This window comes from Chinchilla lanigera, unplaced genomic scaffold (genome assembly GCF_000276665.1).
Source record: "Chinchilla lanigera isolate Chin_1 unplaced genomic scaffold, ChiLan1.0 scaffold00016, whole genome shotgun sequence".
Taxonomy (NCBI): domain Eukaryota; kingdom Metazoa; phylum Chordata; class Mammalia; order Rodentia; family Chinchillidae; genus Chinchilla; species Chinchilla lanigera.
In genome coordinates this window covers 22,771,104-22,797,971 of record NW_004955417.1, presented here as the reverse complement: position 1 = coordinate 22,797,971, position 26,868 = coordinate 22,771,104, and the positions used below count along the sequence as shown (strand labels likewise).

At 39.8% G+C, this 26,868-nt stretch overlaps 1 protein-coding gene across 2 annotated transcripts in view; it reads left to right on the top strand.

Moving 5' to 3' along the window:
* The window catches only part of Eif3h (eukaryotic translation initiation factor 3, subunit H), an 88,569-nt gene that overhangs the window by 48,378 nt on the left and 13,323 nt on the right, over positions 1-26,868 (top strand). For both annotated transcript variants that reach the window (XM_005381895.2, XM_005381896.2), the window contains one exon: positions 26,184-26,351. In XM_005381895.2, coding sequence (XP_005381952.1) covers positions 26,184-26,351 — 168 coding nt within the window. The remainder of the gene's footprint in view (positions 1-26,183; positions 26,352-26,868) is intronic.

The window sequence follows — 26,868 nt, the reverse complement described above, 5'->3', positions numbered from 1 at the left end:
ATCATTTAAAAATATATCATGGATTATTCAGTCTCTATTACTTCTAAACATATGCGGCTAGTAAAATGCTCTTCCCTGTGATATGCACTACATACTGTTTTTAAATAACTTTGAGATATTCACAGACTCTATAATTCATGTAATCCAGTAGTTTTGGGTAGTCATAGGTATGCGCAGCCATTACTAGTCCATTTTTAGAACATTTCTAATACCCAGAAAAGAAACTTTGTCACCCTTTAGTTATTCCTCCTTGTAATCCCCCACCCCCCAGCCTCTAGCTCTAAGCCAGCACTCATCTACTTTCTATTGCTGTAAGGTGCTGTGCTCCATACAAGTCACGGGAATAGAATCATATGTGGCATTTTGTGATTGACTGCTTTCACTTACCGTATTTTCAAGTTTCCTGCCTGTTGTAGCACATAATCGGTCCTTCAGTACCTTGAATTTTTTTTTTTATCAGATCAACAATTTTAAGTTTTAAAAGCACCATACATGTCAAAACATTTGTATGCTGAAATTAGATTTGTATAGAGTTGCCCATTTTCCAGGTTACAGCCGCCAGTGACATTGGACGTCATTCTGTGTTTAGAGTGTATTCCGTACTTACTAGTATGGTATCTGGCCTGGGATGGCTTTGTCAGTACTTGCTCACTGAAAAAAGTTTTGAACTTTTCTCTGGAAATTCAAATATCTTTCTTTAGTTTTCCTCAGTACTGTAATGTGAATATTACATAGATAAAAATAAAGGAAATTGTTATTTAAATTGGGCTGTTTGAGGTAACATTTTAAAATACTTTTTTCTTTAGCTTTGGTAGTAATGCTATTGTTTTGCATTTAAGGTATGGTTAAATGTCTATTGACCTTTTAAAATTCTTTTCTCCTTAGCTTGTATTATAAGTATGTGCAGGCAGCAGTCTGGATGCTTGTCTTGGTCATTGTAGGCTCTTACTCTGACTGAGTGTTTTTGTGACTGAGTTTCTCTTAGAAGTATCCCTAGAAGGTGTCCTGGCATGCATAGGTAACTTAGCAAACCTCATTGTTAGTGGGTTTTGCTTCCTTCCTTGTTTTTTTTGTTCAGGAGGTTTTCAATAGATTTGAAAATTATTCCAGAAATGAATATTCTAGCCATTGAGAAATACATTTAGGAAGTAATACAATTTAAAAACCCTATAAAAATACCCCAAATTAAATAAATGTCTCATGGTCCTGCTAGCTTTAAAAAACACAGAGACAAGTAGAAAGTACTTCAGAAACCTTATAATATAGCCAGTTCAGTTCTTATTGAATTTGTATGTTTATTGTGTTTAGATGCTATAGTAACACAGCAGTATAATCATAAATTGTATCAGCTGTTTATTTGATAACTTGCAGGTTACATTGTTGATTTGTGAATTTTATGTGATCTGTGTCTTGTTGTTTTTTTTTTTTTTCCCCCCAGTACCATGAATCGAACTCACGACCTTGTGCTTGCCAGGCAGGCGCTGTGCCGCTGAGCTAAATCCCCAGCCCCAATCTGTGTCTTGTTTGCTGGAGCTTTAGCACTGGTGGCAGATTGTACATACATTTGTAGTCATTTTCTTGAATGTGTAAACACTGTTAATTCATACTAAGAGAAGTTGTTTTGTACTAGTACAGACTATATTTCTTTGACATTGAATACAGCTTTTTTGCCTTCTGGCAAAAAAGAATTTTGTTTTCCTCATGCACACTTACTTTTAGAGATAACATAAAGTTGTTTATAGAGAAGTTGTGTAAAGATAACATGTAAAGTTGTTGAGCATGTCCCACTTTTCTTGTTAATTCTCCAGCCTGTCATTATCTGACGGTAGGCTTTTATTATTATCTTTGCCTCAATATTGCAATAGCTTTTTGATAGGTACCCATGTCCAGGTCTCTTCTTTTTAATCTATTCTCTATTCCAAAGTGATGTCTTAAAACAGACATTTGGAAAACATTTTTTTAAAGGTTAGTAAACATGCTGGGCATAGTGATGCACCATTATAGTCCCAGCACTTGGGATGCTGAGGCAGGAGGATCACTGTTAGTTTGAGATCAGCATGGACTACATAGTACATTAAGGTCAGCCAGATCTACAGAGCCAGACCCTGTCTCTAAACACAGAAAAGTTGAGAGTGTCACTCTCCAGTTAAAGCCTTTCTTTGATACTTCTCTTCTGCTCAGCAGGGTCCACGTCTTCCTGGTGGGTAGCCCTTTGAGCAGTGGCCCAGGCCCTCTTCTCAGGCCCACATGTTCAGCCTTATTTCTTGTTCTTTCTCCAGTTTGTGCACGTGCTGTGGTCTGAAAGTGATGAAAGAGTACTCTAAATTTCATTTCATGTTTCCATATCTTTGAACAGCAGTTTCCTCTGGACCACTGCTCTTACTTTTTATGCCTAGCAAACTCATGTCCGGCCTTGAAAACCTAGTACCATTTCCTCTGAAAAACTTCCCTAATGCTCGTGTTTTCAATAGGTCTTTTGCATTCTGTACTCTATACATGTGTAGAGTTTTTTACTTGGTGTTGTCTGTTTATGTGGCTTTCTTCTGTACTGTGAGCTGCTTGAAGGTGAGGGTCATATCTTAATTCAGTGGCTATCAGCTGTTAGCAGTACTGGAAATTGAGACAGGTGCTCAGGAAGTGCTTGCTGAAGTCATCTGAAGTGACTATTAGATATCTTTTCACATCTTCCTGTTGTTGTAAGGGTTGGTTGAAGCTCAGTTAATCACCCATCTTTTATTTTCCAGGATATGTCATTGTAGTATCGTTTTGGTTAGTGTGTAGTTATGATAGCCGCAAAACCACTAAAAGACGCAAAATTCCCTCCATGAGGTTTGCTGACTTTGAACTTGATAGGAAAGCAACTCCTGATGAAACGCTAATTGCTTTTATATTTTAAGTACACTTGTTTTTACTCAGAAGATGAAACTCACAATACGCTCCCTAATTTTTTGTTAGCTGTTCTCTAAGGGTTTTGTGATTTGTTCAGTCGAGTAGTGGAAGGGCAGAAATACTCTTTGTGCTTCGATGATGACTTGGTGTGTTAATAGTAGGATTTAGCCTGTCCTTGTATTCTCTTTTCTCCTGATAGTGAGGGTTCTTGTATTGAAATGCTGAGTACAGCCCAGGGTCTTTCGCCTGGGCACTAATGGAAGGAGCTGATAGTGTGAGGTGATGGAAACATTTTATTTCTAAACACTTCCAGTGTGCAGTTGATTTCTGTTGCTCAAGGAGACTGATCCTTCACAGCTGTCAGAAAACCTAAGTGGGTTCCTCTCCTGCTGTGCAGATCTTTCCTTGTTTGGGAACCTTTCACGGCACAGTAGGGGCTTTTAAAGTGTCACAAATGTAAGGCAATTTATACTGCAGTAACCGTGGACTTTTGGTGTTGCTGTTTATGGCAGAAAATTGGAAGTTAAAAGTACGTGGAGGAGCAAAGCTGCTGAGCATGGTGTGCCTTTTTGAGTTAATAATGCCATCTCTTCTGGTCATGTGGACTTCCTCAGTTTTCCTTTTCTATTTCTTCTATTCCCAATTATCCTGTTGGTGAGTAGGGGGAAATAGAATAGATTGATGACTCACAGACAAGAAGTAGCATACACCCGTCGTGATTAACGCCTCAGTGGATCCGCTTGTGGGAGGGCTGTGATCAGTAATCACACGATAGGGGCGATCTGTTCAGCAGGTACCTGTTTTGAACTGAAATGTGTACTTACAGAACTATTTCTCCGAGTATCCTGTGAGGCCCACTTGTTAGCACATTGCTGAGAAAAAGAGAGCATGGTTGAAGAGCATGCTCCTTAGTACTTTTTAAATTCTCCGTTATGCTTTATTGCTTAGCATGGAGAGTGCAGTCCTCACACTGGATGCTAACCTTAGCAGCAGATGTACTCCTGAGGCCTGGTACATGTCTCACCAGATGTTCCATTTCTCTTTAAGACAACCTCTGGCTAGTTCCTGATATCAAACTCTGTAAGAAATCAGAATTTGAAATTTATTTTAAATACGTAGAGAGAGACAGTCTTTTCTACCCAGAAAGACTGTTTTGTTAAATATCAAGAAGTTGTGCTGCAGCTACGTTTTATAAATACTTTTGTAATTAATATGTTGCATCTACATTTTGAATGAAAAGTTTAGAAAAAATGTATTTCAAGAAGATTCTCTGATGAAATAAACATTTAAATAGTGTTCCTTGTTGACTGTGCAATAAATATTTATGATTTACATACTCCTTCCAGAAAAGCATTTGAAGCAGATACGAGTTTCTTGTTAATTTGACAATTTAAAACATTTTATAATTGAACAAATTGTGGGATATTCTTAATCATAGCATCTGCAGGATGTTGATTTATAAATGCTGTAAAATGCTGTGTTGTCTTCATGCTATGCATATTTGCTGTAGTGTATGCTTACAGTTCAAAGGAATTATTTTCTTATCTGTTTCCTTCGATCTTTATATTTTAGCACTGGTCATAATTCTGAGTTTGGAAAAGATTTCACGATATTCCAAATTTCTGTGTTTTTCCTTCCATCAGTGATGGTTTAGCAGTTTTATGAAGGAGCGTTACTTTGTAACAACTGCATAGTAACTAAGAAATGTATCACCTTGTTTCTTTGGAATAAGACTAGATTGTTGCAAGATACAGTTTATATTAAGAAAAGCAACAGTCACAGTGCCTCTTGTGAAGATGTTGCTTACAATTGTGTTCATTCTAAGTATTCACTTGGGGATGCAGTAAAAAGAGTTTCTTAGTGGATGCACTTTAGATGATTCGCTCTCTTCTTCTTTCTCCTTCCTATGATCAGTCAAAAAGTGGAAGAAGTCCTAGTGTCTGCAGGACCTCATCTACTGAGAACCTGACCCTTGCCACCCAGTTTCGTCCTGGCAGTCTGCAGTGCGCCTAGCATCATAGCTTCTCTTTGAGATTAAGAGAAGAACAAAGACAGGCTTTTGTTGTTGTTACACGAGAGGCTTGCAGATTTGTGATGAGTCCTTTCACCAGAAAGGAAGTAATTTTCTCTTTTCTAGACACTATATTTGAAAATTGTACTAGGATAGTGGACACTGGATATACGTTCCTTGTCTGTAAAATGGGGATGGCAGCTAAGCTGTGCAGGGTTACCAATTTAGAACTTTTGGAAGGGTTAGCACAAATGCATATCAAGTGCCTGCTACTTTTAGTCTACTCTTAGTAAGCTAAGACTAGATAAGAGTCATTATTTGTCATTCTTAGGGCTTTAAAAATGACAGCTAAAGTTAAAAAGAATTGAACATACATAATCTGCCTAGGTTACATAAATCACTAAGTGTAAATGTGGCATTTAGCAGCATCTTCGTGGTGACCAGAAATTTTGCCAGACTTGGTATATTTTCTTACAAAGTGCTTTCAGTGAGTGTTGATGTCAGCCAGTTTTCAAAAAAACTTTACTGTTTAAATAAAAAAATACATCAAAAATTTTCTGTGCACACATGTAATCAATCACCAAGTAGAGAAAGCTAAATACAAGTGGTTTGGGGCTATATGTGTATTTCCCCATCCCCAGGTCCGGTATAGAAAGCCTGCCCTCAGACATGCTTGTATGCGGAGGTGTCTGATTGTGACTAGTGTTTGCTTAGGAGGGTCACGAGAGCGTGCTCTTTCCACCAGTGGCCAGTGAGTGCGCAGCAAAAACCAGAGGCTGACTGCTGGCCAGAAAGGGACCCCCACCCCAACCTACCTGACTAGCACTTGGACCTTTTTTTTTTAAGGAAAAAAAGAAAATCTCATAACAAGATGATAGAATAACAATAGTTGGTACATTACATATTATTATTTTTAACGTAGTTACTCAGAGTACAAGATATGGGCATAAAAAATTCTCCAATTGATGCAAGTACAGATCTTCCTTATCTATGACTAAGAGATATTACTAACTTGCATTTGTTCTCTCTTTTTCCCTTTACCCCATCCTAGTTCCTTTTTCCTTTAGCACTTTGATCTTGAACGTCCATGTCCAGAATTGAGGACGGAGGGAAGTTCTGTTGTTTAAGCCACCCGGTCTATGGTATTTCCTGATGGTAGCTTAAGTTCAGGTATTACCTAGAAGCCCAAGAAATGTATAGAGCACTGCAACAGTAAAAAATCATTCTGCTTAATATGTGCACTTTGGTTTTATCATTTTTCCTGATAGAAGAATAGATGTTTATTGAAATTTTTATTTTTATGATGCCATCTACAAAATACTGTTCAGTAGGTGGTTGATACTATGGTATTCTGAGATGTTTTGACCTTTAACATTCAGTTTAACTTACTGTCTCTGGATAAATAGCATACTGTACTAGTCATAATTTAGTGTTAAATTATGATCATTTTGGTAAAATTTTCTGTGGAAGACTTCTTGGGTCAAAATCCTATTTTACTTTATATGTTTTCTTGATTAGGTTGTTGAATAGAAATAAAAATCAATTGGAAGGTAAGATGTATCCCCAAGAAAGCAAACATTTACTGCTCAAATAGCGTCATACTCTGTGTCCTTATATCTTTATTAAACTCTTTGTATCCTTATTAAACTGACTTTCTAATTTTGTAGGTGTTTTGGTTTTGTCTAGATGTCTCCCCAAAGCCTCAAGCAGTCATGGGGTGTGTGGACTTTTCAGAGGTGGCTGAATCTGGAGTTTGTGACTGACTCATGGTCCAAGGAGTGTGAGTGCTACACCTGCCCTGGGCTGGGAGCCTGCATACAGTATAAGGGATGGAAAGAGGCTTGTCCCTGCTCTTTCTCCCTTGTTGCTTTTGCTGTCTTCCCCTGCCAGGAACTGTTGCCCCTCTGCCATGTGCCACCCTGCCTTGGAGCCAGCTAGTTAGGGCTGAAACCTCTACAAACTGTGAGCTAAATAAAGCTCTCCCCCTTTAACTTTGGGTGTTGGGTATTTTGTGTCAGCAATGATATTAAAGTAACTACAACAGTAGGGAAGGTAAGTTTCCTAGGTACAGACCAAACACTTGGAATGTTTTTTTACTTTTTACAAATTGTGACTAATATAACTGGAGGATGTATCTCTTCACCCCTGGAAATGTGATGCTGACCTGAAAGGTGCTTTGTGAGGGTGTTAGAAGCATTCCTGGTGGAGACAGGAATGTCTACGAGTTTTTCATCTGGTTGTGAGATGTCCTTGCAGGGAGTGTTGCCTGCTCTTCATAGAAGTAAAGCAAGAGAGAGTCTTGGCGAGGAAGACATGATGGTGGTGATACAGGGGAAGGCTAGATGTCAAATACACCATGTTCCTGTCCCCCAATGCTGAAGAATGAATTCTGAGGGACAGTAGAGGCTAAGAGTAGGGCAGTTCGTAGGAGAAAAGGAATGGGGAGTAGGAATGGGGGAGTGGGGAATAGGAAGAGCTCCTGAGAGACAGGAGGGGTCCCAAATGGGTTGCTAGGGAACCCGCCTCTCAAAGAAAGTTTCTAGGAGCAAAATCATGAGGCAGGTACAACATGGGTCAAGATGTCATCAACCAATAAGAGTGCAAGTATAGTCCCTCAGGTGATGGTAGTGCAGTATGAGTAATTATTACTGTTGGTTGATAATCAGTAATCTTAGTCGTGTCTTAAGTTTTAGCAGTCTTAGTGGTTTTAGTCCTCGTCTTAGTAGGTGAGAGAGGAGAATGGGAAATCTCAAAAGGGTGAAATCAATCATCTCAAACCTCCATTCATCCCTTGGGGAAGTATGTAAAGCTGGCCATTGTGACTTTAATCTTTAGCCACAGTCCTGATGCATCCTCATCTCCTGCAGGGCCCAGCCCTGTCTGACTGCCTACTGTATTTCTACCTAACTCAGCTGTCCGTAATAGTGGCAGTGAAACAAATACAACGGATACAAGTTTGTCAGTGTCAGTAACTTCTCTGCCTCCCAGGAGACACTGTTCACTTTGATTATGCTTTTGACCTGATTGCCACGCCTCCTTGTCTCAGTGAGATGCTTGGGGAAGCAGTCTTCTCATCTTGACAGTACTTGCTTGCTCACCTCCTTCAAGTGATTTTAAATTTTGCTGAAAGTATAGCGTGGCATGACCCTGTTAGTGTAAGGGACCACGCTGTTGGATGGATCCTACTTGTGTCCTCTTTGGTCTAAATATAGCCTCTGACAGTATGGACATCTGTGTTCTGGACCCTCTTCTGCAGTTCCAGGGAACGTCTGGTTTACCTCTTGATATGCTTCTGTTAGCAAACTCCAGAGTCTTGCCCCTCTCCTTTGCCATTTCTCTATCTTATCTGTATTTTTAAACTGAACTATCACTTTTGTGAGCATGTGAATTTTGTCATGAATTAGAGAACAGAATGTACTCTGTTGAACTTCAGCTCTGCTGTTTCTCATTTTTTAATACGCTTTTTGAATGATAAAGTTATTAGAATAATATTTCAGAGAATTTAGAAATCTGTCCTGTATCAACTTTAACACAATAGTTATTAGCTTGGTGTATTTCCTTCTAAACTTCAAAAAGACAGGCTTTCAATTTCAGCATGTTTTTACCTTCTGTTTTCTGTGTTAAATTATGTGCTCTTATGTAACTGACTGATCTTCATCATTAAAGCTGTTTTCTGAAGTCTTTGAAAGTATGAATGTGTCATAGGTGACTGAATATCTTCTCATCCCTAGATGGGGTCATTTCTAGTTTTTTGTTATTATAAATAATTTGTGTGTGTGTGTGCATCCTAGTATAACTCACGGCCTTGTGCATGCTGGGCACAACCTCTACTGCTGAGTTCCTCATGCCCTCTTCACAATTTTTGGTGACCGCTTGAGAACAGTTTTTTCCTTCAGATTTTGAATTACAACCGTATTCTAGATTTCCATCAAAAGAGTCAGTTGCAGGACATACCTTTATGGTATATTTAAAAGAACGTGGGTTTGCTAACTAGGAAAATCTAACCTGGAGTTGTGGTTGTCAGTTATTATATGGGCAGATTACTCATGTGATAATTTGAGAAACTAATTAACCTACCTTACACTCGAAAAATGGAAAGTTTACTCACTGAAATACAATAAAGCCCAGTACAGTGGCAGATGCCTGCAGTCCCGGGCTCAAGCAGGAGAATCTCCAGTTCTGGGCAACTTAGAGACTTAGGGAAACCATGTCTCAAAATCTAAGAAGGGGCTGGAGGAGCTCAGTGCAAAGGTCTAGGGCTCTGTCCCCAGTACTGAACAGTAATGATCGCAGCAAGAACAGTGGGTGCCCAGTAAATGGAACCAACATTTTCCCTCTTGCAGAGTGCTGCTGGCAGTGTCGGAGAGTGCCATTGTAGCATGCCTGTGTGATCTCCTGCACAAAGTCCCAGTCTGGGCATGGGGACAGGTGTAAACTGCGACCTACCTACACAGGACACACGTCACTCTGCAGTCAAACCTCATCTTAACCATCACTGAGCCACACACACCCCTTTTTTTAGGTGCAAATTACATATTGATTTGGTTCACACTTATTTGATTGCAGATAGTGTTGAATTGTGAGCTGTTTGAATTAGGTCCAGTGGACTGAAATTCTGGACTTAAACATGATCTAAAATATATCTTTATTTTTCCACAGTGAGTTTTGTTTTGGGAAAAAAAAGTAAAATTAATTATATAATACTGACTCACCCGTTTCAAATATTGACAGTTTATATACTCACTGATACTTCTAAAAACTTAGAATCTTTGCAACACTCTCTGTTGCATTTAGGACTTTTTCCCTTTCTTTGGTATTATTAATGGGTAAATTTGTATGTTATTATTCCTTCTGTATTCTTCCCATAAGGAAAGCTATCATAGGGTTAATCTGAAAAACAAAACAAATTTATTTTGATATACTTGATGATCAGGGTCCAGTGGCTTCTTTGGGAAAAAGTACCTAAAAGAAGGGACTACTAGAGGAGTGGGATAATCTTATGAAGGCAGTGATACGGTGCACAAAGTAGAGGTGCTTGCGCTGGATTTGGGCAGTGGAGAAAGTTTCCAGAAGGGAGGGACTTGTAGCCAAGATGGGCAGCACATGCCCAGCCTGCTCCTGCCTGGCCCTTGTTTGTATCAGTGCTGTCATTTGTACCTGGCTTTTGTCTCCCAGCCTCCTCCAGTTAAGTTAGTACTGTGGGTTTGCACTAAGAGGCAAGGCAGGAGAAAGCAAAGTGCTGTAACTGGCAGCAAGCTTTTATCTTAACTGCACACATATCCATCTGTTAGTTTGTCTACCCTATCTACTTAGTTGCCTAGATTGTTTTAAAAGTCCTGCATCTTCCTGACCTATAACAGATTTTTAAAAATGTAACCTTTACCTTTTTTTTGGAGACAAGGTCTTGCTATGTAGTATAGACTAGCCTTGAACTTGCTTATGTAGTCCAGGCTGCCTTTGAATGGTGACCCTCAGAAGGCCTCAGCTTTCTAAGTGCTAGGATTATAGGCATATGCCACCGTACCAAGCCTTAACTTTTACCTTCTGTTCTCAAATTTTGATGTTTTCAGAGGAAAAAAGTCTTGAAACAACTGTATTCAGATAGACTTTACATACTGAATTATTATATTATGATTTTCTTAAAGGACTTGTTTGCAGTCTTAGTGATTCTCAAATTCTTAAAGGTTGTGTCTGTACTGTAGTTTGCCCAAAAATAAGACCTAGCTAAAAATAATCAGCCTTGAAAACTGGAGATCAAAAATGCCAGCCTCAGTTAGCCTATCTGCCTTCCCTGCCTTACAAAGCAGCCGCTCAGTGAGGGAGTGACGATGGCAGGTACAGAATGAATGGGTGTAAGTGTGACAGTTGAACAGAACTCCAGTGCCCCAGTGTGCTCAGGGGAATCAGGGCTTGCTGTCCTTGGGACATTGAGGAGCATTTGGAGAAAATTTTGATTGTCACAACCTGAAGGGATGTGTGTGTTCTGCTGGTATCCAGAGGGGAAAGGCCAGAGGTGGTGGGAAACATCTCTGAGTGCACGAGACAGCTCCCCTACAACAACACATTATCCCAACCAAAACACTGTTAGTGTCTACATGGAGAAACCCTGGCAGAAATGCAGTGCCGATTGGTATCTGCTTGCAAGCAGCATCTAGAGGTGTACTAATTTACACAGGCAGTTGAGAAGTAGTGTGAATAGGAACAGGAATGTATGAATCCTGATGTGAGGACCACTCTAACTGCTTCAAAGCTCAGGGATGTCTAAGAATACCTGAGGATGTGACCCTGCTGTCAAGTGCAAACACACAGCAGGATGTAGTTATGGAACCGCGACTTAGCGGATGCCATGTGCCAGTGATGCTTGCACGTAAGAATGTACATGTGTGATAACAACCTGTGTGAGAATTACACAGTGAAGATGTTGGCGGCTCTTGATCTTTTGATCTGCTGGCTGCTTGCTGCTGCTGTGTTGCTGATATCTGCCTCTGTGTGCTTCGTTGGGGACCTTATGTGTGAAAAACTCCTCCATGTCTTCTCGGCCCTGACATGTGAATAGGAATTGTAGTGACACATGTCTGTTTTACTGGCCTCTTGAGTCACTTGCCCAAATAGTCCCCAAAATTCTGGGCTAATTGTGTTACTCTGGCAAGTGGTGGCATAATTTAAAGACAAGCTAAGTGGCTATTTTGTAAATCAGAGTTTTCCAGGGGCAAATGTAAAAGAAGACATTTTCCATTTACCAAAAAATTATTTCAAAAAAAATGGCTCTTATCTCTAAGATGGACAACAGTACCAACTACTAGATCATCAAAGAATCCCTCCCCACTCCTCCTCCCCTCTCCCTTCTCCCTTTCTAAGCTCTCACTGTGTTGCTCAGGCTCATCTCCAAATCCTAGGCTCCAGCAATCCTCTTGCTTCAGCCTCCCCAGTAGCTAGAACTGTGTGTGTATGCCATTGGGCCTGGCTCAAAGTAGTAGTTTCTTTAGTAGGAGAAACCCCAAGTCACAGTATTACAGAAAACCTTTTAAAACTACAGAGTTAATGACATATGCTGGTTGGAGAAAAAGTGGAGCAGTACAAAATGATGGTTGGATAACCCTGCCTAGGATCAGTCTGAGGCAGTATGCAGGAGCACTTAGCAGTGAGTGCCCGGATTCCCTGGTCTGCAGGCAAGTTGTTCCGAGCATCTGTGTTCTTGTACGAAGGAGTACTGGGTGTTTTTGTTGTTCATGAAAAATCCATGAATCAAGAGAGTTAACAGCAGCCGATGTGAGCTGCGCTATGGAGACTCAGAACAGTGAGTTGGAATTGGCACTTGAAGTACAGTTATGTTTTCTCAGGGACAGCTTAATTTGCTGTAGAGCCTGACCCCTTTGTACATGCACATCTATGAAATTGAGGGGTGTCTTTTAATACATGTATCTTTTAATCCGTATTGCTGGCCTTTCAAGTTGTAGACTTGATGGATAAGGTAGCATATTTTCTAATTTTTATTCAACATAAGAAGAAGTAGTGAAAACAGTAAATTAAAAATTTTGGAATACTTTGCATTGTTCTGATGAAATTGTGTGGCAGAGGATTAAGCTTGACCCTGGTTCCCATACTGCTCGTGAGGAGAAGATGCCTGCGTGAATTTTTGACATGAGAGATTATCCCATTTTTACCCCATGTTTATCACAGTTAATTCCAGTAAACTAAAAAGCTCTTTCCATTCTTTAAAGTTATTTGGCAAAATGGCTTGGTTTAAATGAATACATAGTGCCCTGGGTAAGCTGACAGTATTATTTGAGTGAAAACATCAGTGTTTAATGTTTAGATTATGGTACTGGAATTAGTGAAGTGTTTCTACTTCACTAGGCCTTGATAATTTTAATTTACTAGAGGACAAAGTTGATGAGATTGCTGGGCATATTTTAAAAAGCATCTAAATAACTGCAGTAGGATATAGATAACTCATGGAGTTTAATTAAATCAAGGATCAGAATCTGATCCCCATGATTTCCCTAATTGGAAATATTAATTTTTAGTTTTAGTGTGTTCCTTAGACATTTGGTGTGAAATTTCCATAATTTTGGAGTCTGTTTTAATCATTTATTTGGGCTCATCTGACGTGACCAAATGCTTGCTGTTTTGGCTGGTGACCTGTGAGTGACTAAAGAGCTTCTAATTTATTAAATAGAATGAGAAAAATCAGTCTCCTCCGTACGGAACCTGTAATCCATGCTGTCTGTCTCTAGGCTGTGTTTTGAAACCCTGGGGATAGATACAAATCATCTCTGTCCTGATACACAGCAGCTTTTTGGGGGGCAGGGTTGGTAATTTCATTAAAACTTATTTATGTAACTAAAACTGGGATAACATAACTCTTTTAATGAGTAATTTTCATTAGTGCCATATGTCCTTTACAAGGTCTGCAAATGATAAAAGTTTGAGAGACTTGCTGGTTTGTCCAAAATATAATTAAGTGTTGAAAGGAAAAATCTAATTACACCTTTTGAGTGTCCTTCTTCACTTCAAGTTAGCCCAGACCTGTTTCTCTCGGGGGAAACGTGCAGTTGTTTGTGGTCTTAACTTTAGTGTAGAACCCTCGTGAGGTGTGTGTAGCTGGAGACTGAGTCCAGGCCTGCGGCATGCTAAGCATGTTCACTGCCTTTGAGCTACATTGCCTGACCCTCTTGTCATTTCCGAAGTAGCCTCAGTCTTATTTTCATTTCTGGTCACTTGAGGTTGTTAAGGTTTCTGACCATGTTTTCAGTAGAACGGGCTTTCTCCCTTTATTTCTGTGGAGCATCTGAAGACACAATAGCGACAGTTGATGGTAATTTCAAAACTTAGCACAGAGGGAACTTCATTCGTGGCAGGTTTTTATGTCGTGTCCCAGCTTTAACTCTTAAAATGCCAAGAATGCACCTAGCAGGAATAAACATAGCTATTTTACTGTGTACAGCACTCTTACCACCATTGCCATGTAAAAAGTACTAAGCCAGATCAGTTTTTTTACTTGGAATAAATTAAAACTTAGATGACTTCATAATGGAAGACAGTCTCTTATTTGGAGGTTTTCTTCTGCTTTGTTTTGTTGTATTTCCTGGCAGAGCAGAAATGACAATGCAGGTCTCCTGTTTCCTCAGCCTGCAGCCACTCTCTTGTACTGTATTATTTTTCAGGGAGTAAAGCCAGATTTTTTACATCTAAGCTTTATTTCCTGTTTGTTCTTAACGGAGATAGTTATTCCCTTAAGGTCAGGAGAACTCTGTAGGATTACCAGATTATTCTCTCTGGGGGTGTTGAGCACGTGAGACCCAAGGGTGCTATCTGTCATCTCCCGTGTCCCCTTTGCTCTTCCTCACTGGAACGTCGCCAGCCAGGACCTGTTCTGTCCCACTGCCCAGTGCCCGATGGCTCCAGCAAGGTCTGGCTCACTAGGGCTTAGAATAAATGCTTGTCACAAGAGTGTGTGAAGGGTTACGCATACGAATGTACTCTGTCGGGTTTTTCTCCTCCAGAGTATGAGGAGGAAGCATGTAAGTCATTTATTGAATGCCTTTACCTGAGCATTATAATTTCTAATGCAAGGAACAAACATACCATCCTTCAAAGCAAAAGGATGGCTTGTTACCATAAATTTACCTGGTATGAAAATGCTTTGAGAAATTGCATGTACTCTAGTTAAACTTATTTCCTTATGTAGGTATCGTTTGACCTATCTTTGTCACGTTTTCTGTGTCTTAGAATAGACTGCCAGCTTAGAATCACTGGGTACTGCATAGAGGAAAGGTTTTTTGTTGTTGTTGTGGTATCTTTTTATTGTTGGTGTTCTATTTTTTTTTTTTTTTTTTTTCTGGGAGTAGGGAAACTATCTGAAATAAGTTTAAGGAAAATAAACCAAAGACGCCCTTTCCCAGTTAATGTATGCCTCTTTCCTTATTTATTTATAGTTGTGCAGTTTATTCCTATCATTGTAGTCCACAGAAGTTAATTCTATTTCAAACATCTGCCAGGAGCCAGCCTGTCAGTTGTGGAAGAGAATTATTTGGTCTGTTTTGTAGCTTCCTACGTCTTTCTACAGTAATTTTTTCTGCCTTTCAGTAATGTTTGTTTGCCCTCATACTGTTACTTCTTCTTTTTCTCTAATCAGAGTAGCCTTCCATAGAAAAATATCTCCATGAGCTTCAGGTTACATAATGACAGCTGATTAGACAGGTCTAACTAACGGCTTTTAGAACTCTGGGTAAACACAGTATAAGAGCATTAGGGAGTCCCTTGAGGATGATCTTTAGTGTTGACTTGTAGAGGTCTCTTCCTTTAAGGTACTTGCATAGAGTGGATGTGTCCTAAGAATATCTTAGTGATGTGGTGTTTTTGCTGGAGATAACTTTTTTCCCAAATTATGCACACATATTCTTCTCACCCGTGGAAGAGTGATCTCTGTTAGGATCACCATTCTGCCCTTTGACCAGCCTTAGTTTACCAGCTGTGGTTGTCACACTTGGTGGGTGGGAGCAGCTGTTTTTCTCTTCCACTTTGGGAAATACTAGTCTGCATCACCAAATAGCTTGGTCAAGTGTCCAGCCCGTTCCTTTGTGTGCTCCCTGTTCTTGGTAGAACAGGAGGAAGGGTGATAATCTCTTGGGTCTCCATCTGACAGCTGGAATTTTCTCTGAGCCTGTTGTCTGTCATTCAGACCCTTCCTGAGGGTGCAGCTTTGGGGATCCTAGCGCTGATCTGTGCTTGGCAGCCGCCCCTGAGTGCGCTTGGTTACCGTCTCACAGCAGCCTGTCCCTGCTGCCACCCGTGTACTTGCTGAGGATGGAGCTTCCCCGAGAGCGGGGGTGTCGTCTGCGTGTTCTCTTCTCCACTGCAGTGGTGGTTCTTCTCTTCTGAATCTGAGCCTCACGGAGAATATGGTGAAAGCATTGATCCCTCTCTCCACAGAAGTGCAAATGCATATGATTTAGGGAAATTTACCTTGAAATCTAGGGTAAGATTTCTGGTTTAGATACTGTCTCCTAAACCAAGATGGCAACAGGAAATGGAACATGGCCTTGTTAAAAAAGAAGCTGTATTTTTCTGACCTCAGATTTATCCTGGGTTGCCACAAAAATTGTAGCTGATCATTTTTCTCAGCATGAATTTGTATTCCTCTTATTATAAAAATATGTTCAGAAGAAGCAAAGTGTGCAGGGAAAAGTAGAGAAAAGAAAGGGTGGATGAAGCGTGGTAAGCACTTACAATGTCTATGTTTCTGACTTTACAATAGGAAATTATAACCCGTCACTCATTTTTACCAGCTTCCTTGTCCTTATGTTCCAGTTTAAAGTGTCTCATGCTTTCCTGTGTGGCATTTTTAACACTGGTTTTTAATCCACGTGTTCTTGGTGTATGAAGGTAAAGGGAACGTTGGACAGTTGAGGCAGCAGGAGCGGTGGACTGAGCAAGCAGCCCTGATGTGGGAAAAGGCCCTTCGCTGCTCTCTGGGTGGCAGCATTTCTGAGTTGCCGCTCCTGAGAAGCTGGCTCCGCTGCTTACAGCACCAGCCCGCCCTGGTCCATGTTGTTTTTTTAAGGCACCTGTTGGGTGAGGGGAGGGAACTTATTTCCCCTGATCAGAAGAGTTATGAATGGAATCAGGAGATAAAAATGTACAGAGTCTAATGTAATTATGTTGTTATATACACAGTAATAATAGAACACCCAAGTTTACCTTTTCTTGAAATCTAATTTCTGTAGCTTGTCTCCCTCTCTATTGAATCTGTTCTTTATTGTACTCAATATAATTAGTTAATAGTTTTAGTATCTAAAAAAGTACTTTTTTCATTTTGTAATACTTTCTCATGGTAGATTTTTTTGGTTAGATTCATATTTGTACATGTGAATTCTGTTTTATGAAATGAGTGTTACAGATTCATAGTTGTTTTTGTAGTTATGGGCAATCTCCATTCTCTTTCCACAATTTTCTGATTTTCCTGACCCCAGTCTAGCGCTAATAAAGAGTGAGTTTACACAACGCTTGTTCAGATTAATCAAACTCATTTTTCCAGAAACAGCTCCATTGATCTGGGTAAGTGGCATCGCCTCAAACTCTAAATTCTATTTCTGAATAATAGGTAATGATGGAAACCTATTGAGATCTCCCTGAGGCTCTTGAGTGTACCAGCCTTTTTGTGAATGATTTCATTTAACTCTCTTTACTGTCTTAGAAAATTGGTCCTGTGTGTGCATGTGTGCAACACACTCACACCTGGCAACAGAGGAGACCAAGACTGAGAGAATCAGTAGTAGCTAATGTTGCAGTGATGTGTGGCTGGAAGATTGTACATGGTAATGAGTGTTGATTCTTGCAGTAGTCCAGTATCTTACGCTGTTCTGTTCTCCCAACAATTGAGTGCTGATACCCAGATTATTAAATTAGATTATTATTAGATATCCAGGTTATTATTAGAAGAGTTCTGTCAATATGTATTTATGTAGTTTAGCATCCTATGTATTGGACAGTTCTTTTGATAAGAAAATAATGGTAAAATGAATAAGAAAACAAATCTTCTATGCTTTCTTTACCTTTAGAACTATTACCATTATCATTTCAGTGTATTTCCTTGTAGTCTGTCTGGGAGGAAGCAACCCAAGTTGCTTCTGTCCTGGCATTTATATGGCTTTACGTTGTTTTTTCCCTCTCTCTTAGCATCTCATGAGTGTTTTTTTCTGTGCCATTAAAATTTTAAGAGATACTCTAAATGATTTTGACCTCAGAGAAAACAAATTCTACTTAAGACAGTTGTGCGATGTGAGTGAAGCAGTCAAGGTTGAGACTCGGTCTTCTCACTGAGGGAGGAGAGAAAGAAGCAGTCGATTCAGAGGGTGCAGGTGGTACAGTCAGCACCTTTGCAGTGTAGAGTAACCGTGAGATTGCCCCCTGAAGTGCTCAGTCAGCAAAGGGCCACTTGCATTGCAGGGCTGTTTTTGAAATTGCTTTCACTGTATGGTTGGAAGTTGAACCATTGTTTTCTAAATGAAGAAATGAAGGCCTACAGAGACAAGTGTGTTAACAACTACCAGCTTCTTGGGCAGCCTACTGAAGAAGGTTCTTGGGAAGATGATGGCACTGTAGCTGTGCTAGTGCAGATGGTTCTCAGCAGATGGCTTCAGAATGAGGAAAGTGAAATGCTTCTCCGCTTCAGCATCTGCAGGCAGTGCCTCCTAAAAGTGATCGTTTGTTCTCTTTTGAAAACTGGAGTTGAATTGATAGTTTCTTATAGAATGAAAGTATCCATGCATTTTGCTAGGTCTTTTGTTCTTTTATATTCTCTCCTTTCTCCCTTTCTCAAAACTTGTACAAATTGCTTTCTGTGTCTTGAAAAGTACTCCTGAGGTCATGTCTTCTTGTTTTACATCGAGAATCCAGATTTATTGGAAAAGCAAATCAAGCATGATTTTTTAAATTACAGATATGTTTTCTGCTTTTCAAATAGTTGCACATAGTTTTTTTGAAGTACCAAATGAAAATTTCATTTTAGAACTAAATGCTAGGGCAAGTTTTACCTGTATTGATGTGTGGTGTTTTCCCCCGTTGGGTAAATGATGCTGTTTCCTTTTTGCTTCGATTGCTGGAATGCTCGGCCCTGATTTGCTTTGTTCAGGTGTCTCTCTCACCAACATTTTATGTTCTCTGTATTCCACTTTAGACTTTCTCTAGTTCTGAAATTACTGATTATTTTTGTATAGCTGCTGCAAGTGAATGGAACAGAACACAAAAAATGGGACAGAACTTCCTAATTGTGACCTTTTCAAGGCATTAACAGTAGTGTATTTAAATTGTATTTAAATGTCCCATTCTTTCTGAATATTTCAGCACCTAACCTTATGTCAGCAGTAGTCTGGTGGCTCACATAGAGCTGTAAAGTGACAGAGATGTTATTTTTCCTCATGAAAGAGCTCATTAAAATTTTCTTCCCTCTAAACCTAGAGGTTCTCATTTGGTCCCTGCATACCACCCTTTTAACTGTAGCAGGAAACACGCGTGCTCAGTGAGTTTTCCTTTATGTGATAACTCTGCATGGTGAGGGGTCTTTCCAGGTGAAGTCAGTTTTTTGTGTATAAACAAATAGTAACATACAGTTGACTTTCTAACAGCCTTTTACTGTCCACTTATGTTATAACCTCAAAGAAATAGGATTTCTTGGCTGTTTTTTATGACTGAGTTAGGAAGATAATATATGTTACAGGATATACAGTATATGATATTTTCTGTGAAGAATCCAGTTTATTTTATAAAAGTCTTCTTGAAAGGTTAAAGTCTGTTTTTTAAAAAACCTGATTTCCAGTGATGGTCAAGGTTCTTACTAGTTTCTTTAAATGGAAAAACGAATTCAAAACAATAGGAGAATAACAATAGTTATATACATTGTGTATTCTTATCTTCAAAGTAGTTACTCAAGAGTACAAGATATGGGCATAAAAAAGTTTTCCAACAGTATTAACATAAACCTTCCTTCTCAGTGAACTAAGAGAAACTAGTACTATAACTACCGGAGTTTTGTTTCTTTGCCCTTCTTTCCTTTCCCCTTTCCTCCACCCTAGTTTTTAAAGTAAAATAGAGTGGCAACCTTCCCTTCCACTTCCTTATCCCTTGGCATTTAAAAGAGATTGTTTTGCCACAATTCATAAATGCTTTCAAGAGTATAGTGCGGTATTCAGAAAAATTCTGAGATTAAGGAAGACAGTATACTTGTCATTTCTTTTTAAATGGGATAGATTAATTTCTAGGTAGAATAAAATTTATATTGGATACTTCATTGTGAAACATTGAACTCTTTCCAAAATTCGTCAGCAGTCACAGGAGTGGCATTAATAACAGATGTATAACTGAAACGAGAGATGAATGTGTGATGCAGACAAGGTGATGAGAATATGGGAGTTCTGAGAAGTCTGTGTGTTCCATCATTCTCTCCACCCAAAGTAAGACTTACTGTTTTTTTTCAGATGCACATTCTGTTTGCTTAACTCTGCATCTGCTGCTAGCTTTGAACATTGCCTGAAACGTATGTGCGGCTTGGCAGAAATCTGATATGAAAAGGAAAGCACAGAATAAAGTTTGTCTTGTTAAATAATGGCACAGAACCTTCAACTACGCGTGTGCGTGCTCGCCGGTACCCATGGTGCTCCTTGCAAGGAGGCTTGTAATGATTTTCTGCAGAGTCCTGCTTGAGCACTTGTGCCAGCACAGATGGGAGATTTTTAGGCATTCCATTTTCCTGTCATCCTTGTTGAAACCATTGGTTCGTTTCAAGGAAGTTGTGGGGTTTGTTTGTTTGTGTGTGAGGTTGGTTGGTTTGTTTGCATGTAAACCCCTTGCATTTCTTTGTTGAGTTGTGTTTCTTTATTGCAAAGAGCGTGCACTAGATCTTGTGTCTGTTCCCTTACTTGATATGCTTGTGCAGGTCAGCTTTGATCTAAGCCAGAATTTAGTTACGACAGTCTTGGCAAAGGTTTCAAAAAGTAACATAAACTGTAGTGTTTCAGGAGTTTGATTACATATTTGTGAGAATTACCAACTTTGCCATTTAAAATCTTTGATGGTAGTTTTATTACAGTGAAGTCTTACAGTATTATTAATTCAGTGATCAAACATGTATGAGCTGTGGTTTCTAAAAACAGAAATTTATTCTATATTTCTGTTGTGTCTGTGTTTTGTGCTTTATTGATTCAGAAATAATTTATACTTCACCAATGAGCCATGATGAATTTCTCTAGATCAGGGTTGCCTAGGTTTTAGGGTGAGAGTCTGAAGTCAAATTGAAGTCAAAGCTGTAGTAAACAGGTTTCCCAAAAGGATTTCAACAATCATGATTAGCTCATTAGCGTTATTGTGAGGAATACAGTTAGATAATATACGGAGACCATGTAGTAGGAAGTCTGACCTAAGTGCTCAGTGAGTGTTGGTTTTGTCCTTTGTGCTTAGCTATATACACCCATTTTCTCTAGTCTGTTTCTGTTTTTCAAATAAGTGCATTGTAGTACATTTTTAAATAATTTGGATTTATTTGATACAATATTATCAAATAAGACATTAAGTCCTGAAATTGTTTTTAAGTTTTAAAACTTAAATTATGGTAGTACCTTCTTTCACGAACATAATCCGTTCCATGATTCTGATTGCAACTCGAATTGGATGAGAACTAAATTCAGATTTCACGTTCAGGGCAACATTGAACCTAACCATTGAATTTGGTTTGGTTTGAGACCATTTGGTTTGCAGCCAGAAAGCGGAAAGCGTTAAGTTTGTGGATCGAGGTACTATGGTATCTTGTGCTTTAGGGCGTTCCTAATAACATCTGTAGAAGACTTTCTTCCCTGTTAATCTCTTGGACAGCCTTCAGGGCTTTTTGGGAATATGCTGCAGCTCTGCTTTCCAACTGTCAGTCCATCTCAGTCTTTACGTCTGCGTCAATTCTTTTGCTTCTTTCGTGCATGAATTTGTATTTCATGATGGTTCACTTAAAATAATAAAATAAAAAGGTGACTATAAAAATGAGGGAGGAATTGAGAATGAAAAGAGCGTAGTTTAATTATTCTGAACTGAAATTTCAGACCCATGAACTCTTCCTTGGGATCTTCAGGAGCATTGTAGACTCATACTTCTGTTTGGTGGCCAGGGTCCCTCACATACAGGATTTAAACTAAGCTTGCACACACGGAATTATTTTAGTGTTCTCATATTTGAAGATAAAACAAGAGACATCCGAGCAAATGTGGGTTTTTGGAAGGAGCGTTGCAGTTCTAGCTGTAGGCACTTTAAATGTGACTGTTTTGCAAAGAAGATACCTGGAAAAAGCGAATATGAATATAGTGGCGCCAGACTTGGAACCATTATTCTGTGTTGTAAACCAGGCTCTCCTGAACTCAGGAGACTCTCAGCCAGTTGAGAGAGTTGTGGAGGTCGAGGAGATTTCCACACTTCGGTTCACTTTTATAATCTTTCCAAGTTTTGTCGTGCCATGTCAGTTGCATTGCCTCTAAGTGCAGCTCTTGCATCAGTCATTTGAGGTGGCTTAGTGCTCGCTACCAGTCTGTCTTTGTCATTCACTTGCTGCGTCTCGGTTGGTTGGTAAGTTGCTTGCCTTTTAAACTAAGAATGCTTAAAAGGATCTTTCCTAAACTTCCCATTACACAATCCTAAGCCCTTTATTGAACAGTGTCATACATTTGAAGGTATTCCTCTCCAAAAAGACTTACCCTTTGCCATTCAACTTTGAGAAACTGCCCAGGAATATTTAACCATTAACTCAGAAGTCAGAAGTCAGTGTCACTGGTTGAAATTGCTGCTTTGGCTTCTGTGAAATATGAGAACTTCAGAACAAAAAATGGGTTGACTTTGCAGTTGCCCATGGATGCTTGTGTCTCGGCAGGCGTTACTGCATCAGTCGGGAGTTACTGCTCTAGTATCTTCTCTCATTGGCTTCCGAGCTCCTTTCTGAGTTATGGGCCACTTCCTGGAAACGAGTGAACCTTCTTTCTGACTTTCACGCCCTCCTTTGAAATTGCCCCCGGAAAAGTGAGCGCTGGCTGGCTGTGCGGAAGCAGATAACTTCCCTGGGCTGTGACGGGGCCGCAGCATCACAGCACCTCCATTGGTTCCTGCGCCTGGGTTTATCCAAGGGTTGGGGCTGCACTGCGTCTCCTGTGCTCGCCTCCCACTGCCCCTGAGCCCCTCCTGCCCCTGGAGAGACCAGGACAGCCCGCAGAGCGATGGGCTTGTGTGGAGGTTGGAGCCTGGAGCGACCCTTCCTGCTGATGGTATAGAAGTTACTGGCACGTCACCACGTCATAATTTTCTCCTTGTCTCTGCCACAGGCCGGAGGCATAAACTGGTGTCGGGTAGATGACGGTGGCTTCTGAGAGCATAGTCGGGGACAGCGCAGTGGGACAGTCTGCTGTTTATTTCTTATGCCTACTTAGGCGTACTGGAAAGCCTTTGCAGAGGTTAGCTTTGTACTTTCTGAAAAATTGTGTGGACAGAGGAGGAAAAGCTGTGAGTGAAGGGGGTGAGTGCCACACACCTGCATCAACATGAGACCAGGACGCAGGCCTCAAAGCTGAGGAGATGACAGCCGCACGGGCTGTTGTGGGTCTGTTTCTTCCTCCCTGCCTTGCATGTAGTAGTCTTCTGTTTTTGAAACTGTCAGAGTGACCCCTTCCAACAGTGGCCGGGCTCTCCGAGCTCCAGCCCCCAGCCCCTCCTTTCCCCGACTCACTCACGTCCAGGTCCTCCCTCCCGGCGCAGCGTCTCCACAACCGCACTGTGCAAGGCTGCAGTTTTCAATGCGTGCTTTTTAAAAATAATTAAATCGAGCAGTAGGTGTAAGTCAAGATAACGCACTGAAATGTTACATAGAATAGGCCCAGCACAGACCCATTGTGTAATAGTAAAACTCCAGTCAGTTGGAGATTTTTTAAAGCAGTTTGATCAGTATACCTGTCATTGCTCTTAACCGTCTTTACATCCATGTAAGATATCTAGATGATAGGAAAACCGTTATGACTTATGGATTAACAGCCTCCTAAAATCTGGTATGCTGTTTTCTAGGCTGTAAGAGAAAAAACCAGCATGTTCTCCTTGCCCCTTCCAGTGACAGAGTAGCTGGCCTTTCTGCTCCTCAGTCCCCAGAAATAAATGCAGTGGAATGGGGTTTATTTGCGCAGAGAGCAGCCTCATGCTACGGGACTCTTCTTGTGGACCCGCCTCAAGTATAGAAAAATGCTTCATTTTCATTCTTATTGGAGGGGTGATAAAATTGATAAGCCTCTGGAGAAAAAGGAATTTGGAAGTTTGGTACAGATCTGGGAGGTTTTTCTTTTTAACCTTGTGTACAGTGAAGTGCTCTTATAAAATGTTTTCATTCAGAGTGTTTCAGGGGAGTGTTAGCAAGAATAGAGAACTTTTTTTTTTTTAGACAAATTTGACTTTAAATCATCGTGCGTGCATGCTAGAGGCCCTGTTCTAGCTAAGAAACAAATTGATGTTTGTGAGTAACACCCAGACAACGATGTAGAGTCCTAGCATTTTGATTGTGAAGAGTTCTCAGATCCTTTTGGAGATGGAAAAACTAAAAATCAGGGGAGGATCATTAACTGGACAGCAGGATCCATCCCCACAGGGGATCTAGCATCTCTAGATTCTAAGTCTTTTCCACTCGTGCAAGTTGGTAGAAGCTAACCTCTGTTTATGTTATGGCTAAATGGTACACAAACAGATGTTTTGCAAGTACTGATTTTTTTTTTTTAAATCATTCTGTTAAATCCTGTTTGGACTGTCAGTTGTTCAGTAGTCTGCCCCTATCTCTTCTCTTTCCCTTTAAACAGTAAATTTTAGTTTTATCTCTTTTATGCAGAATATTGGAACTTTTAATTTGTAAGTTAAATGCGAACTTTGTTAGTTAAATGTGAACTTCGTTTTATTTTGATTAGGAGAATTATGGGATTTTCAGACAGAAAGAGATTGTAGCAGTGATGCTGTACTACCCACTTGATGTGGTTGATATATAGTAAATCTGTTAATGAGTTGGAGGGTAAGAAGGTGCTCATATGCCAGAGAGATAAAATATTAAGATAAAACATAATTGATATTATAGAATTATATACTGCTTCAGGCTGTCATCTTGTTCATAAAATAGATTTCCAAGGTGGTGGTGTTTCTTAGTAATGGTTGAGACTAGGGATGGTGGACCTTTCAGAACTTTCAATGACACAGACAGCTTGCTGCAGCCTGTATGCCATAGGTTCGCCACGGCTGGTTTAGAGTATAACAAAACGATAAGGGATTGTTTTCACTTGTGATTTATAAATCTGCAGAAAACCTGGTTTGGTATATCAAAGTGTCTGATATATATCACCAGCTCCCCAATCCTTTAAAAACAACCACCAAAGAAATCATGCTGGTCAGACCCCCTTTGCAGTGTTATTTTTCCTCCTTTAGGAATGAATGAGCTTGCTTCGCCCTGTTGCTTGCCCTGGTGTACATCTTGACAGCGGTGCGGCCTCAGCTCAGTCTTTCCTTTTTTAAGCTTTTTTTACAAAGTAAAGCGAAAAACTTAAAAACACTTGTTTCTTAAATAGTCTGCATTGGCTGCTATCTTGTAGCGAGAGAACCCTCCTGAGAAGGAGTTGATTGATAATTTCTCTGTCGAGCAAGGAGTGTTGACAAAGAAGATTGTGCACCTGAAGAAAGGTCTCTTGTGCTCTGTAATCCTGTCTTGTTTGCTTGATAGAACAGTAGCATGAAGTATAACCAAAGAAATGGTAGATGTAAGATTTCACTTTTGCTAAAACATGATTGAGAGCTGGAAATGAAATGGTTAGGTTCAAAGGTAAGCAAATATTGTTACTCGTATGACCATTATAGTCTTTATTATAGAAATAGTTTGGCTATTATGTTGACTGTAGAACTTTTTATTTGTTATGAATTATTGGGCATTATTCGGCTGTAATGCTTTGTAATGTCCTTTTTTTCTTTTTTTTTACATTGTCAGCTTGTATTCTTTTTCTAGTAATACTGCTTTCATAGTATGCATTATAGTGATTAATTTGACAAAACTAAAACTCATTAAACCTTTTCATTCTGTACATGGTGATTAAAGTATAACAGTTCTAAGGAAAATAGTCTTATGTAACAAAAAGGAACACATAGGTACCAAAAGGCTTTTTTAAAATTTAGTATATGCAGCAGGGGGCACCAGATGAAGGCAAAAATGAATTCTTAAATTTTAGATCAGCGATAGTCTGTATCCTGTTCATGTATTAGTAATGTGGTAGATGAGTCTTTATCCTTGGTTTTCTTGATTGTTTCAACTTCCAGGTCTAAAAGCTGTACCGAAGAAGAGATTGATAACTATTCTTGCTCCTTAACCCAGATAAAATATCTTACATCTAACTGGTGTAGTAATTACACAAATTTTTCTTTAAACATTTACTGCTTTTAGAGTTTTAATAAGAAGTGCAAGAACAACATTTAATGATTGCTTGTTTAGAACAGGGTGTTAACATTGGGTTTTTAACACCTTTTCACAAAATAATCTTTTCACTAGTGAATAAAGGAAAGCCCCAGTATTTGAAATGATTTGGAAGTTTGATTTTGTTACGTTGATATGTGAACCAAATATTTTAAAATCTGGAAGCCTGTTCCTCATAGCTACTAAGTAGTTACGTAGAATTGTTTCTGAAAAACTTGCATTTAATATTGGTGGCATGAAGTAGTTTTTCCCTTTATTCCTGTCTTCTGTGTTATCCAGTCCAGTATCAGATGGAAATGATGCGGAGCCTTCGCCATGTGAATATCGACCATCTCCACGTGGGCTGGTACCAGTCTACATACTATGGCTCCTTCGTCACCCGGGCGCTTCTGGATTCTCAGTTCAGTTACCAGCACGCCATTGAAGAATCTGTCGTTCTCATTTATGGTTAGTAGGAGGTTCCTTTATTACTCTTTCTTCCCTTCGTATTATTACTGCTATTTTTGCTTTCTGTCTTTTGCCTCTAAAAGCAGCCTGGCAGACCTTCTCAAGTAAATACCAACCCTGTTTCTGCAGCAGCCTCAGCAGCAGCCTAGTCTAGACAGGGTTTCCTTCTTTCTGTTTATTTTTCTTGCTATCAGAGCCCTGATGTGTACATTTTGGAATGCTGGAGTAGCTGCTTCATTTTTATTCCTCCATCTCCCCTCCCTCATTGAAGGGGCTGGTGGAGCTCGACCAGATGTCTAACAAACCCCGATTGCTGGAGTGTCTGGCTCCGTACGTGACTGACCAATCCTAACACGGCATGCCAAGTTTTTTTATACCTCTGACAGCAGCGTACAAAACCTGGACTGTTTCTTAGCACAAAGATTTTTTTCTTTTCGGCCTATTTAATGGTGTTTCCTCAAGCTCTCCAGACCAGATGTTCTGTGCTGTATCAGAACTGTAGGCAATTTAACAGCTT